Genomic DNA, 16,033 nt, shown 5'->3' on the forward strand with positions numbered 1-16,033 from the left:
TATGCCCAGGAGTGGGATTATCAGATTATATGGTAGCTCTATTTTTAGTTTTTTAAGGAACCTCCATACTGTCTGTACCAATTTACATTCCCACCAACAGTGTAGGAGGATTTCAGGAAGGGTAGTTTTAGGTCAATTTATTAATAAAAATCTGTCACAAACTACTGTCAGATTTAATGAAGCAATTGTGGTAAACAATCACTGAGATAAACCAACCTGAGCTTTACAGGAAGGCCAGAAATACAGAACACCCTTATGAAGCTTTGTTTTTCTCCCATTTTGAGTACAGCAGATTGGAGCAGATACCAAAGTGCAACCCTTAGGCTCTCTGGGCAGTGGGGTAGATCATAAATGGATCCTTCTCACACCCTTCTACAACAAAATACTTTGAAACCCACTTTATCTGGTCTTTGTTCTTACCAAATTCAGTATAGTTTGTAGGTACTGTGAAACCATGAGAAGTATACTTCGTAAATATCTAGGAGGAACCTGGGGGTATACTTCAGTGGCGAGTCAGAGGATTAGACAGAGACGATCTAAACACCGCTCTGATTTGAAGTCTGTGCTCACCTTTGCACCTTGGATCCTGAACAAGCAAGCCAGCACTTGATTTTTTGACAATGAGTAGTTACTTTTGCCCACTTTGGGAGGACAAAAAGTAGCTGCAGATTTTCTCCATAATTTGGATTAGTGAGAAAGAAAAAAGATTCATGTTTAAAAGAAAAGCTACTTTTGGGAATTCCCTGGTGGTCAGTGGTTAAGACTCTGCACTCTCACTGCTGAGGGCCCAGTGGGTTCAATCCCTGGTCTGGGACCCAACATTCCACAAGCTGCACAGTGCAGGAAAACAAAAAAAAAGGCTGCTTTCTTGATTGCAAATATGACACAGTCCCTGCCCTTTAATTATTAAATGACTAAACTACTGTGGCACTATAGATTTAATTCCCCGGTCTTGAGATATAGGTTCCCATATCCTGATTCTCTCTAAAAAAAAAAAAAACCTTTTTCCCACAGGTTTTGCGTGTGATATATACTGTTATTTTAAACAACATTACTGTTTGACAGAGTACCAAATTATCGTGATTTCCTATAATGTAAAGGCCTTCTTCAGTTTCATACATGGCACTTATTCTGTGCCAGATACTCTATGAAGAGCTTTGGTTATTTAACTCTTGTAATCCTTACAATAACCCTATTTGTAGAGCTAGTTTCTCTCATGACCCTTCTTTTATAGATCTGGATTGAGATGTAGAAAAGTTATGTAACTTGCTTGAGGTAACGGTAAGTGGCAAAGCCAGGATTCACACCGGGGCAGTCTGTTGCAGACTCCCAAGTGCTTTAGCTCCACTGTTGCTTGTCCTAGAAAGGAAGTTTACATACATTGAAAAAAGGAAGGAAAGAAAAGATGCCAAAATGCTTATAGTGATTATCTCTAGAAGACAGGATGTGGGTAGACTGTTTTTTTAATGTATGTATTTCTGTATGTGTATTGTGAGAATGTATGTGTAAATACATATACACTAGTTTTTCTACATATTCTACAAATTACGTTTATAATAAAAATTAAAGGAGTATAATTTGATAACTAGATAGAAAAGATATAAGTGCCCACACAGCAAGGAAAATGTGCTTGAGCTGAGAAATGTAATCCTTATTTCCATGCCCATTACATCTGAACTTTACTAAATAACTCGTTCTTAAAAAAAGAAAAAGTTGAGTAATCATTATACTTTAGGATCAGGTATATTCATACAGCCAGTAAAGACTAAACTATGTACATTGTAGATGCAAAAAAATAAACAGAACTAAGAAAGGGATTATGTGAATTTTCAAAGCATGGGAACTTAGAGATTTCAACCCCCTTAAATCATTAGTGATTGTCAATGCCGACAGCTTTAAAAAAATATATATGTGTATATGCACTGGCCTCATCTGGAGATTCTGATGAGCAGCCAGAGTAGAAAACCACTGCCTAGGGCTTCCCTGGTGGCGCAGTGGTTGCGAGTCCGCCTGCCGATGCACAGGACACGGGTTTGTGCCCCGGTCCGGGAAGATCCCACATGCCGCAGGGCGGCTGGGCCTGTGAGCCATGGCCGCTGAGCCTGCGCGTCCCGCAACAGGAAAGGCCGCAGCAGTGAGAGGCCCGCGTACCGCAAAAAAACAAACAGCAACAACAAAAAAAACACTGCCTAAAGTGTGACAAACTAAACATTTTACACATAATATAGAAGCAGTTTAGTGTGTTTTTAAGATAGTACTGAGGTCTCCTAGATTTTTACTATTTTATAAAAATATCATGTATTCCTACAAAGTATAATTGTGTAAAAAAATTTAGTAATAAGTGTAGATAACCAAGGAAATGCAGAATGACTTATATTGACTTTTTAGACATCATATATGAAGGATTTAAATTAATCTCTCATTTTAGATATGTCAGTTACAAATTTGGTATTAGAATATTCTATAGGAGAATCTGTATAATTACATATATAGTGATCCAGATTTTCCTTCTCTCTAGCACTTGGTCAATGAATGGTTAAGTGAGAAGAATGAGAAGACGGGAAAACCTTCAGACACCCTTTCAGAAAAGCCTCTGCGCATAACTACAGATCCTGAAGTGTTAGCTACACAGCTCAATTCTTTACCGGGTCTCACTTATAGTCCGCATGTATACTCTACTCCTAAGCACTACATTAGATTCACTTCACCATTCCTTTCAGAAAAAAGGAGAAGAAAAGAACCTCCTGAAAACATTTCTGGCTCATGCAAGAAGGTAAACTTTTCTTTGGATATGAAACTCTAGTACGAGCCAAAAGCCATTCTCATTCCTTACTCTGCCAGTCCTGGTAGTGAAATGCTTTTGGAATTGGCTGTATATTTATAGGATAGGTAAACAGCTACAAACTGATTTCTCTTCATTTATTGTTCTGTGTATTTCAGCGGTGGTTGAAACAAGCTCTGGAAGAAGAAAACTCAGCAATTTTACACAGATTTAATTCACCCTGTCAAGAAAGATCCAGAAGTCCTACAGTCAATGGTGAAAATAGAAGTCCACTACTATTAAATGATAGCTGTTCTCTTCCAGGTAGAATTTCTTTTCAGTGTTGTTCTAGCACTGAGACTGTGGCAGGATATATATAGCATATATATATTCTAATTATTATGTACCTTTCAAAAGAAGCACATTGTTACATATATTTTCTCTTTTCTGTCCTCCAAAGTTTTAGACGAAGGTAGACATGAAAACCTTAATTTGCAAGTACCATGTACAATATGTTGGGGCTTATGGTTGAATTTTGGGCCTAGCTGGCCAGCTGTTTTTCAGCAAGATTCAAAAGGACTCTTAGAAATCAGTTAAATGAACAGCTGTACTTGCAAGATTTCTTAGAGCCCCCCAGGCCTGTAAGCCTTCTGGCAAGATAATATGCTTGCTAACAGTGAAAATGACTAAGTTGGGGGGTGGGGGTGGGGGAGAGATTGTTTCCTGTTATCTTTAAAAACTGTGAAATTTAGTTTCGGGGTGACAATCATCATAATTACGATTGCTGATGTTTTTTGATCTTTCCCAGAATATATTACAGATTATAGCAAATAGCAGCAGTATAATTTCTTAACTTATTTCACCAACAGATTTAACTACACCACTAAAAAAACGAAGACTCTATCAGTTACTAGATTCTGCTTACTCAGAAACCTCCACACCTACTCCTTCACCATATGCTACCCCAACTCACACAGATATTACTCCTACGGATCCATCATTTGCCACTCCTCCACGGGCAAAGTCAGACGACGAAGCTTGTAGAAATGGTTATAAGCCCATTTATTCACCAGTTACCCCAGTAACTCCGGGCACACCGGGAAATACCATGCACTTTGAGGTGAGAAAAAACAGAAACAAAAACCCATGGGGATGGGGCTTCTTTAATAGCTGTTTTTTTCTCCCTTTAATAATTAGTGTACTGAGAGCAGGAAAAAAAAGTTCTTAAGAATCTAAGAGCGAAAATTTGGAACATGCATTTGTGAATTTAAACTTTATTTTTTTATTAAAATGCACATAACTTTCATTTCATCTGATTGATATACAAAAAGTCAGACTAAATGACTGTGTATCAAAGTGACCTTGAAGCAAAATATAAGGGGAATGGAAATAAAAAAGTCTAAAACCAAAGTCTGTGTAGTAGTTGCTCATTTTAAGTTCTCATTTCTATAAATATCATGGGTTTGTTAACATATTTTAATTTTCAATTATGATTATTTCTTTTATGTAGAATATTTCTTCCCCAGAAAGTTCTCCAGAAATTAAGAGACGCACTTATAGTCAAGAGGTAAGGAGATACTAAAAAAGGTTTTTTAAATCGGTGACTTTTCCCTAGTATCATTATAAATTGTTGGTAGATTTAATGTAACTAGCTTCCAAATGTGGTTATTGGTGTAATTTTTTTTTTTTTTTTAATTCTGTAAACAGGGCTTTGACAGATCTTCAACCATGTTAACATTGGGGCCTTTTAGAAATTCTAATTTAACTGAACTCGGTCTGCAAGAAATAAAGACTATTGGTTATACCAGCCCTAGGAGTAGGACTGAAGTCAGTAGGCAGTGCCCTGGAGAAAAGGAATCTGTGTCAGACCTTCAACTGGGACTCGATACAGTTGAGCAAGCTGCCTTACATAAAACCATGGAAACACCTGCACATGACAGGACTGAGTCTAACAGCCAACTGGAATCTGCTCACTCTGGACGGGGCCCAATATATTCTTCCTGGGTAAAGAGTCCTGACAGAACAGGAGTTAACTTCTCAGTAAACTCCAACTTGAGGGACCTGACACCCTCACATCAGTTGGAGGTTGGAGGAGGCTTCCGAATAAGTGAGTCAAAGTGCCTGATGCAGGATGATACTAGAGGCATGTTTATGGAAACACCTGTGTTTTGTACTTCAGAAGATGGGCTTGTATCTGGTTTTGGACGGACTATTAATGACAATTTGATCGACGGAAGTTGCACACCCCAGAATCCACCACAAAAGAAAAAGGTTACAAATTTAACGATTTATAGTCCTTTTAATAGTGTTTTTTTCATACTACTTCTGAGGGTAATTAGTAGTTATAATATGTACTGTGTAAGGCATTCATACTTTATTCATATTGAATTATTGATACATACATTTTTAAACCTTTTGTAAATGCTCAGTGAATTAGATTATGTTTGCAGAGAGCTAGTGATAACGGAAAATTCCTATAAGGAGCATGGTTTCAGAGATCGAAACCTCAAGGTGATTTATTTCACTGAAGGAGTAACTTTTAAAGATAACCACTTCCCAACCAAATAAACAGAACTGAATAATATTTGTGTTCTTATTACCCTTATTTTACATAGAACAGGCAGCCAATATAGAAGAAATGCCTCTTTCCTCATCTTTAATACCTACAGTATTTAGGCCATGGATATAAAAGTATTTATTATATAAATAATAAGTTCCCTGATTTACCACCATTATTTGGTTGGCAGACATACTGAGACAATTAGAATGCCTTATTTCAGATCAGTGGGAGAAACTACAACACGTATTTTATTTGTTAATAGGCTTATTGCTTTGCAAGTCGAAAGAATTTTAGTGATGTGTGCTTTTAATTTTTATAACAGAGTCCAGTTGGCAACTTTGTGGGAAGCAATATAGTATAGTGGAAAGAGCACGGGCTTTCAAGTAAGACCTAGGTTCGAATCCCGGCTCCAACACTCACCAGCTGTGTGACCTTGAGTGAGTGAGTTACTCAATTTCCTCATCTGTAAAATGGGGATGATAATATACCTATTTCATAGGGTTGTTGTGAGGATTAAATGAGATAATGTATGTAAATCATCTAAATACAATGCCTGGCATATAGTAGGCATTTGATAATTGTTAATTATTATTGTTTGTTCAGAATCAAATTATTTCATATAATTTTCTTAATGTAAATATAGTAATTCTCTTTAGAAAAAAAAAGAATAGATTGACACTGACATATAAAAACAAGGATAAAGATTTGATTTTCCTTATCTTTCTTGCTTAAGGTTTCTCTATTAGAATACCGGAAAAGACAACGTGAAGCTAGGAAAAGTGGCTCTAAGGCAGAACACTTTCCACTGGTTAACGTATCACCTCACACAACTGGAAACTTGAGCAGCAACAATGCTGATGGGTGTGCCAACGGGAATGAAAATGGGGAGCAGATAGAAAGCACTGCTAGCCTACCTTTACCAACACCAGCTACAGTTTATAATGCTACTTTGGAAGAAACCAGCAATAACTGTCCTGTTAAGGAAGCTTCTGCCAGTGAAAAGAATGAACCAGAAGTCCAATGGTAAGCTGCCTGTTGGGGAAAAAAAAAAAACCTAACTTAACTGGTAACTTTAGAACTACAAGTAATACACCTTATAATGACAGTAGTCTTTGTTATTTTATCATCCAGTCACATAGCTGATTCTGAACGGAGCTTATCTATTTGTAAAGAGTGGTAGTGTGCTGTTCTGAAAAACAAAGTTTTTGTTAATCTGCCTTCCTGCTTGTTGTTCTCCTAAAGCAGAGGAGGTGTGTGATCATAATTTTGACAGATCCTTTTTGCTGATAAGAGTTTTAAGCCAGTTAAGTATTTCCCTGCATCATTAAAGGTCCATTATATCTACTCCTTGATAATTTTCACACAAATATTCCTCTCCAAAGAACCTTTATCCTAGTCAACATCTGGCAGTTTCTTTGTCACCCTTACCAGTTGCCTTGAGAGTACAGCCATGTTTAGTGTTTCTTCGATAGGAATAGAAGAAGCTGGATACAGAAGGGTCCTGCAAAGGGCAGGAGGCCACATTCACTTTGCTCCATGGTCCTCTTACCTCTGAGCTTCCTGCTAGCCTTATAATCCAGACCCAAGGTAATTTGTCAGGGGTATATGTGGTCCCTTTGGAAACCGGAAGTGACGTTCTGAATGTTGTTTTGCTACCCCCTTCAACCACCCCCTCCTTTTCACCAAGAAATTGCTTAAGACAAAGGAATGGCGTCTGCTTGAGTTCTTCAAATAAATGAGGATAAAAGTCTCAGTTTTGGGGCTGGGGTGGGGAGCTGTTTTCAAAGCTTTTTCCCCAACGAGCAAGAGCCTTTATCTGAGAGGCTGTGTTGGCCATCAGGGGACACGCACTGATCTAGCCGGCAGCAGCTTCTGAACTGATGTTATGACTTGATTTTAAAGGACCGCCTCAACTTCAGTGGAGCAAGTGCGAGAGAGGAGTTATCAGAGAGCTTTACTACTCAGTGATCACCGAAAAGATAAAGATAGTGGTAAGTGAGCTTGTTGCTTTGCCGAAAAGTGGAGTCAGCTAATCACTCTGCACCCCCGTTCTGTGCTTCTAATGTTCTCTTTGGGTCTGCTTCTGCTTCATCTCTAGGGGGAGAGTCACCATGTGTCCCATGTTCACCGATTCATGTTCCGTCTTCACCTTCATCTCATTCAAATCACATTCCCCAGTTGCAACCCAAGGGCCCAGTCCCTTCTTTCAGTGAACTTATAGAAGGTCAGTAAGCAGATGACCTATCATGGTGGTTGTTTTAAATACCTTTTCAGAAAGGAGAGAGAGAGAGCCTTTATTTATAAGACGTTGGTTTGAATAGTAGAATGTACGTCCGAGTGTTTGTTAGTAAAAAAAAAAAAAAAAAGCAGTATTTATCGTGCAGTTTTACATTTTCTATGGTTCCTTACGCTTTACAGATCCTGATCCTGAAAATCCAGAACCCACGACTACAAGTGAATGTGCGTCCCCAGATCCTTCCCAAAATACTTGTAAAAGCCCTTCAAAAATGAGCAAGGTAATAACATTGACCTTTGAACGTGGCCCTTCAGAAAAGTGGGTGGTAATGTGCACATGGAGGTTTTCCTGCTGTACCAAGCATCAGTTTCTGATTTCTGGACGCTTCTCCTGTTCAAGTTCCCATGTGCTGAACGTACTTCAGCAGCTTACACCTGCTCCAAGAGTTCCTTCCACCCCTTCCTTATCCTAGTGTCTAGGAAATTCATAGTCTTTTCATAAAATATTTGACCGGCCAGCCTGTTAATTCTCTAAAAACAAACGGTCAGGTGACATTCTTAATTTAAAAGAAATGCTGCCTCTATCCTGGATCATCAAGACATGATCCAGTGGGGCAGTATCTTTGGAAACGTAACGATGAGGAAATCTGAGATTGATTTTTTCTTTCTGCTTAAAGAAAGAACATCATTATATATTCAAGTAGTCTTATCCTTGGATTACCTGAACTTGAACAATGGAAAAGGTATTACAAGTGAAAACAGTTGGGGGGGAGCAGGTTTATCTACCCAAGCAAATTTATCCTTAGGTGGAGTATAGAAATTTCAATTATGGAATTGAAACTTGCCTGCAGTGTTTAAGTGTGGTTCTTTCAGAATAGGAGTCAAAGACAGGTTTCACTGCTCAGGGGAAAAAAGGCAGATTAATTTCCTTAACTTGTCTTCAATAAAATTTCAGGGAATTCAGTTGAAGCTTATTATCAGAACTTGCTCAACTACTTAAAAAAACTGGCGTTTTAACATCCCAAGCCTCTGTAGTTGTCCTCCTCTCAGACCTCTTATTCCCTGCCCCCGTTCCAATTAATATTTAGCTAACATTAAATACCAGTAATAACAAACCTCAGTGTACATAAAATGTTTCTAAAGTTTATATAAATTTGTTTTCTTCTCACAGCCTGGTTCACCGGGACCTGTAATTCCTGCCCAGCCACATGGGAAAATACTCACAAAACCAGATTCCCATTGGGAGGGAGCAGTTACTGTGTCAGAAGCGGAGAACGGTGTCCACCTGAAAACAGAACTCCATCAAAAACAGCTGTCAAGTAACACCCAAGCACTTTCGAAGAATCCTCCTCCACAGCCACTTGTTCGCGGCGCACCTGAGCAACTTGCACAGAAGCTGCCGTCCGCGCCCGTGAAGTTGCACTGTCCTCCATCACCTCACGGAGAAAATCCTCCAAAGTCGTCGACGCCTCACACGCCTGTACAACACGGTTATCTTTCACCAAAGCCTCCTTCACAGCAGTTAGGCTCTCCCTACAGGCCTCACCACTCACAGTCACCTCAAGTTGGAACACCTCAGCGAGAGCCTCAAAGAAATTTTTACCCAGCAGCACAGAACCTTCAAGCCAGTACGCAGCAGGCCCCTTCTGGAGCGCTGTTCACGCAGACGCCCTCAGGACAGCCCCCGGCAGCGCTCAGTCAGCAGTTTACCCAGTCGAGCCTGGGCGGCGCGGCCCCACCACCCCCGCCCCCCCCGCCCCCCCCCTCGTCCTCTTACTATCAAAACCAGCAGCCCTCCGCAAACTTTCAGAGCTATAATCAGCTGAAAGGCAGTCTTTCCCAACAAACTGTGTTTACATCAGGACCAAATCAAGCTCTCCCCGGCACCACGGGCCAGCAAGCCGTTCCGGGACATCACGTGACTCCAGGGCACTTTCTGCCTTCGCAGACCCCTCCCGTTCACCACCAGACCTCCGCCGCCGTAGTCCCACCCCCTCCTCCCCCACCTCCCGCTCCAGGACCACACCTCGCCCAGCCACAGCCACACTCCGTAGCACACGGCGTGGGGCCTGTCCACGCTGTCGCCCCTGGGTCCCACGTTCACTCTCAAACGGCTGGACACCGTCTGCCACCCCCACCTCCCCCTCCCGCCCCGCATCACCATCCACCGCCCCACCCCTCCACGGGACTCCCAGGTCTGCAAGCACAACACCAGCACGTGGTGAGCTCCGCCCCTCCACCACCCCCTCCTCCGCCGCCTTCCGGTGTTCTGGCTTCCGGACATCATACCCCATCGGCTCCGGCCTTACACCACCCACCTCATCAAGGACCTCCACTTTTTCCTTCAAGTGCTCATCCAGCTGTACCACCGTACCCCTCACAAGCTACTACACATCACACCACTCTGGGACCGGGACCCCAACACCAGCCTTCTGGAACAGGGCCACATTGTCCTTTACCAGTCGCAGGTCCTCATCTCCAGCCCCAAGGACCAAACAGTATTCCCACACCTACCGCTTCAGGGTTCTGTCCTCATCCTGGCTCTGTGGCCCTGCCACATGGGGTTCAAGGACCTCAGCAGGCATCTCCAGTGCCTGGACAGATTCCAATTCACAGAGCACAGGTGCCACCAACATTTCAGAACAATTACCATGGTTCAGGGTGGCATTAAAATGGACTCCAAAAACTTTTTAAAATGTTCTGTAAGATAAACTGTACATTTCATATGTACCTGTTAAGGTACTTTTTAAAGCTTGTACATGAAACTTTGTATAAAAAACAAAACAAAAAAACACCAGTGCTCTCTCATTGTATTTCTCCCATTTTTGCTTTTTAAAAAAATTCCTTAAAAAATGTGCTGTTTAGCCAGTGTAGGTATCTTTTATTTTGTAAGTGAACATTCCAGCTGTTTTTCTGGCAGTAGAGTTGATGCTACATGATCTTTAAATTTTATTGTTGGAATTAAATTCATTTAGTGAATGTTTTCTATATTATTATGTTATACATATGCATTAAATACACGGCTAAGTAATGGCAGTACGAGGATTTTCTTTCTATCAATCAGCAGTTCTGTGAGTGCATCTTATGTATAAAAAAATGCAATACAGATTTTTAGTTTGGTGTGAAGATGGCTCATTTTGTTTTATCGGTTATTTGCAAGCAAAATGTAATTTAATGTACAGATGATTTTTAATGTCTCCTGAAAAACTGTAAATACTGCATTTCTTTTGCGTATATAATCGCTTACAGCTTTTCTCATTTGACATATAGCACTGTACATACGACATGTCTTTGCAAAACTGTGTGATCTTTGTGAAAGTAGTACAGTATATGGCCTTTAATTCCTCTATTTTAAATATACTGTCACATTGAAGCACTGGTTGGGCATTTTAATTCATGTTAATAAACCACAATTATGTCAGTTTTACCAAATTGTCCTGTACCACTTCTGAGATTGGGGTCTGTTTATGCAAGTGTTTTTACAGAAGTTACCTTTTCCAGATAGAGTTTGTAAGGAGCCTTCCATTTTCTTTCGCAACTACTACCTCAGCTGGACGGGACTGCAGCAAGATCAGGAGGCGGTAAAGGCTTGTTCCTGGAAGGTTCCTACGTGTTATTGTTTTGCAGGAGCAGGAGCCATGAGAAACTACCGTGCTACGTAAATGCTGCACACGTTTGCTTATATCTGACATCGTACAAGATGAGTCCATTCCATTGAAGCGTCCCATGATTCAACTACAGACTAATTTACAGCTGTTTGAAAGTACGGAATATTTTACCTAAAAACACAGGAATATCTAATTTGTACATGTTAGAACATGACTGAGATGTCCTACTGATGAACCAAAATTAGTTGAAAACCTTAACATTTACTGTCTAGCTATAGTATTTTAAAGAGTAGCAGGAAATTTTAAAAATTTGTTTTGGGTGTACAAAACTACAGGAAAAAGGCATTCTTAGCTCTCTCAAGTGAAATGAAAGTGGCCTCTCAAGTGAACATTTTATTGCTGAAATACAAAATACTAGTTATTATTTTGGAATAATAAATTCTTAGTCTTCTACCTCTCAGGAGGATTAAGTATAAACCAATAGCAGTGACAGTATCTGTCAACACATAGTTCACCATCCAATTACTTGACATAATTTGACACAGTATACAGATTCTGTGTATTGGAGAAAAAAGTAAACAGACTAAAAATGACTAAGATTGGCAGTAGTATGTCATGTTTTTACACTTTTAATTTCCATTTCCTTTTGAAAACAGCTACATTAACACAGCTGTGTTTAGGGCTCAATCCTAATCAAGTTTTAGAACTTAGGTCAACTTTGCCATCCTTGATTATCAAACAAGATTCTACTTATGGTATTTGCTAAAGAAATACCTGTCCACGAAGAAGTGGCTTTACATCATCCAGTCATCCACCCCCCCCCACCCCCCCCCCACCGATACTTTCAAACAGAAGACAAAGTTAACTAGCATAGTGACACCTCTTTTAAAGGACTGTCCTAAAGATTTTAATTCCTCATAGTTCTAGATTTGCCTACTATACAAATAATGTATACGGAAGCTTTTCTGTAAACTGCATTAATTTCTTTAAAAAAAATTAATGGGAGAAAACTGGAATTTAAGAAGTAATTTCACCGGCAGATACAAACTGAAGTTCTCTACCCCAGCTGTTAACTAGCTACGGACGATCCAAGTACAGGAAGAAGCAAGTTAGTAAATCAGTTTTCACCTAGAAAGCTAATGCTTTTTTGAAGCTCCTATTATATCCACTTTTCCTCTGCCTTGGGGCAGTTCTAATTTCCAGACAGCCAGCTTCTGAATCTGCTATCATCACATATGTGATCCACTGCTTGTCATTTTCCATGATGACTTCACATGGACTAGAGAAAGGAAAAGATAGGACATTCAACTGAAATCACGGAGCTGGCTATAGTGTTCTGCATAAACCAGTGGTTCTCGGTTAGCTTATATGCATTCATCATCATCAAGCCACCAAGAATCTGCTAAAAACCATACCATACCTAACACAAATGTATATTCCTTCTAGAACAATTGCTTGTATATTTATAAACTAGTTAGGCTATTTTATCCTAAATTAGAGATCCTTACAAAGTTCGTAATTATCTGGATTATTCTCTAACATGAGCCCAAAGACAAATTTCATTCAAGTGTGCCATAACCCTGATAAAAATTCTTATGGACTTAGGGAAGACATACGTGAACTCCGTGGTTCTCGTGAGAATGTTCCTGTGCAAACTGTGGATGGCATCACTGGTCTACTCTACAGCCACTATCGTTCACGGAACCTACAAGGTCACCTACAGCCTCAGAAGAAAAACTTAGCATGCACATTTCATAAATGAATGGTATCTTCCACCGCACAGCGATATGATCTAATGCTAACTCCTAAGAGGATTACGTGTCTTGTTCCCTCACAGTGAGTACTGTTAAAAAAGAAGAAAACTGACAATGCGCAAACAAAATGTAACTAGTATGTTTCTGATGAAACGTGAATGAAAAAGGTTCACAGAAATTCTAGGTAATGGATCTATATACTACAGCATCTTTTCTAGATCCGTATCCTACCCTTACAAAACAATGAATGTTTTCCTCGTATTAAGCCTTAATGCATGTTCTACAACTACCTTTCCTGCTACAGGAATGCTGATACTTCCTTTCGTTCTGGTTACACTACATTAAAAGGATAGCAAATGTTTACTGATTCTATCGCTTCAAATATAGGCCAATGACCAACCAAGGCAATGTCTGGAAAAGAAACCCAAAACACTTTAATTTTTAAGACAACTGCAAGCACCTCAAACAACGGATTATTGTTACAACACTTGTTAACTTTTCACAATCTAGTTATTGCAAAGGCATATGGATAAATGTTAATGGACAAAGTCAAGAAAAATGAGGCACCTTGAGGAATGTAAAACCAACAAAAAAATTCAATCCACTGATTTCTAAAAGAGGCTAAATGTACCTCTATATATTACATTCTAAAATTGTATTGCCTACTACGGTTTGTGTTCTGGATTCTACAGTTTTAAGGAAATGCATAAACAAAATTGTGTGCAATCTGCAAAGGGAAAAAATCATTTTCTCAACTTCAGCGCATGGAAAGACAATGAAAAAGCTAGTAAAATGTGTTGTAGCCACACACGAAACTGTCCCTGGAATGAATGCAATCCCTGTTACCTCTGAGATGTTAGTATTCTGCCCACTGCACTGCAAATTGTACACATCATACCTTGGTTCTAGACAAACACGAGCAAGCTTTTCCAAAAAAATATTTTTTCTCACTCCACACACTGAACATGTTTCTCTTGTCCAGTTTAATCTATGTAGAGTTTAACTTACAGGGCTTGGAGGAGGCAACGCCACATGGTACCAGGCTACCACATTTTTAAAGGGAAATTGCTCTTTTTCCTTAAAAGTACCTTTAATTTAAAATATGCAAAAATATGAATGGGAGTGCTAAACTATAATACGTAGTTTAGAATGAGAAGCATGTCTTTTCTTTGTATAAAGTGCCATATAGGGAATGATATAACCCAGAGCCAGTTGTTTAAAATCCAATGCAAAAGGACTGTCACGGAATGAAAAGTTTGCACAACTCCTCGGAGTAGTTAAAGTCCATTACATGCAACTTAGGCTACAAAGCACTCAAGACTGGGTAGCTTTTCTGAAATTTGAGTCCCCATCCCATATTTAATGGAAATTAACATTTACAGGGTGCATTTACATACACTATAATACAGGAATGATGTCCCTTTGCCAGAAGATCAAATTGTACATTTCCTTGCTATTTCTTGGTTCCAACTTGATAATTTCTTAAGATTGTAAATTATATAGTACTCAGCTAAAATACTTCTTCATAAATAGTTACAAAACCTGCCAAAACACAAGGAGGAAAGTATTTTTCGTTCAAAAAAAATTGACATTTGAATGTCACACAACACAAGAAACAATGCTTAGAGACATGTTATTGTTTCCAGAAGTAAAGTGGGTCAGTAACTACTAAGCTGAAGACAAAAGACTGCCCTTCCCCAGGATCACAGTGCACAAAAAAGCAAAATGTCAAACGACAGTACCTCAAAGCAAAATAAAAGGTCTGAGGATGAAGCCAGCTCACTTGTAATCCTGTTAAGAACGAGAGTCCCCCTTTAGGGCCAATGCACTGGACAACATGTGCCAGCTCAGAATGCGTGTGTGCAGAATCTGCTAAGAATTCAACCAAGGGTGCCGAAGGCATTCGCCCGCTGAGGCTCGTTTTTCTGGAACCATTTCTAACATTGGGATCAGGAAATCTGTAAACTGTGCAGCATCTTCATGGGGCCAACCATACTTTTCCACAAGTACATCAAAGAGGCTCCAGGGCTTCAGCTTGGTGATGTGCCGCAGCTCTCCTACAGGGAAAAACAGGCATGTCAAGAAAGCTCCAACTGTGCATTTCCCATTGTTGGTCCAGCTGGGTTCTTTACAACGAAGCAGATACCTACCTGCTCAACACTACATGACAACAGAGGCCAGCTTTCCCACACACGAAAGTGTCACATTTCAAGTAAGCTTGGTGAATATAAACAAGGGTTCATTTAAAAAGGAAGAATTCATTTGTATCAGCTCCAAGTTTCTTTAAATAAGCAGAGCATGCTGAGGATGCCCAGAATATTTTCATTTGCAAAAGACTGACCGAGGCACTCTCCCCAACTTGGGATTCTTTGCAATTTGCTTAGAAAAAGCTTTAAGATACATGCTATTTAAACTCCTTGGACCATTTTTTTCTGCAGCTTACCATTTTCCTCTGTAAGAGCGCTATTCAAGAGAACTTGACAGTAGTGACAGTAGAGGTGTACTTCATAGGTATAGGTGCTGTCCAGTATGGTCGCTGCCAGCTCAATGTGGCTGCTGAGCGCTCAGAACGGGGTGAGCGCAACTAAGGAACAGAAGTTTAACTTTTAAGTTTAAATATAGCCACAAATAGCTAGTGGCGACTGTACTGGACAGCACAGCCCTAGAGCCAGCCCAAATCAAACAGCATTCATCTCCACACATTTGTTGTAAAATCTAAGCTATCAGGACATCAATTTATAAAGCCTGAAGTTATACTTTTCAAAATGTGCTAACTGCAGTATGAAAAGTGTGGGTTATGAGCAGCCCTGACAGAGTGGCTGACAAGCTCATAAACGGTCCACGAACTATCACAGCCTTGTTCGCAACAGGAAAAAAAGTTACTTTTAAAGTCAAACTGCCAAAAGGACAGGAGGACGGTCAGGGAGAATGACTCGTCTCCTCTGTCTGTTCACAGGAGCCGCGCACCGCGAGGCCTCCTCCGTCTGCCCTGCGGCTCCCCTTGTCCTGGGGCCCAAGCCGCCGACAACGGGCACCCTCACACAGAGGCCAGTTCCTCTCTCCGCTGGCACCTGCTGTAACCTCACCAACGAGGGGGTCTGTACACGCGGCGCAC

The 16,033-nt window shown here is 40.2% G+C and overlaps 2 protein-coding genes across 21 annotated transcripts in view; one reads left to right on the forward strand and one right to left on the reverse strand.

Moving 5' to 3' along the window:
• KMT2E (lysine methyltransferase 2E) overlaps positions 1-11,641 on the forward strand; it is a 97,755-nt gene extending 86,114 nt beyond the window's left edge. For 5 of the 6 annotated variants that reach the window (XM_032643934.1, XM_032643935.1, XM_032643937.1 and 2 more), the window contains 10 exons: positions 2,519-2,773; positions 2,941-3,085; positions 3,631-3,881; positions 4,272-4,328; positions 4,469-5,032; positions 6,055-6,344; positions 7,224-7,312; positions 7,420-7,545; positions 7,740-7,837; positions 8,728-11,641. In XM_032643934.1, the coding sequence (XP_032499825.1) occupies positions 2,519-2,773; positions 2,941-3,085; positions 3,631-3,881; positions 4,272-4,328; positions 4,469-5,032; positions 6,055-6,344; positions 7,224-7,312; positions 7,420-7,545; positions 7,740-7,837; positions 8,728-10,227 (3,375 nt within the window). In that variant the 3' untranslated portion in view covers positions 10,228-11,641. The remainder of the gene's footprint in view (positions 1-2,518; positions 2,774-2,940; positions 3,086-3,630; positions 3,882-4,271; positions 4,329-4,468; positions 5,033-6,054; positions 6,345-7,223; positions 7,313-7,419; positions 7,546-7,739; positions 7,838-8,727) is intronic. The other variant, XM_032643936.1, reaches the window with a different exon arrangement.
• Positions 11,642-13,328: 1,687 nt separating this feature from the next.
• SRPK2 (SRSF protein kinase 2) overlaps positions 13,329-16,033 on the reverse strand; it is a 230,210-nt gene continuing 227,505 nt past the window's right edge. For 6 of the 15 annotated variants that reach the window (XM_032643942.1, XM_032643940.1, XM_032643944.1 and 3 more), the window contains one exon: positions 13,329-14,975. In XM_032643942.1, the coding sequence (XP_032499833.1) occupies positions 14,791-14,975 (185 nt within the window). In that variant the 3' untranslated portion in view covers positions 13,329-14,790. The remainder of the gene's footprint in view (positions 14,976-16,033) is intronic. The other 9 variants (XM_032643945.1, XM_032643943.1, XM_032643946.1 and 6 more) reach the window with 2 other exon arrangements.

Source organism: Phocoena sinus, chromosome 9 (genome assembly GCF_008692025.1).
Source record: "Phocoena sinus isolate mPhoSin1 chromosome 9, mPhoSin1.pri, whole genome shotgun sequence".
NCBI lineage: Eukaryota > Metazoa > Chordata > Mammalia > Artiodactyla > Phocoenidae > Phocoena > Phocoena sinus.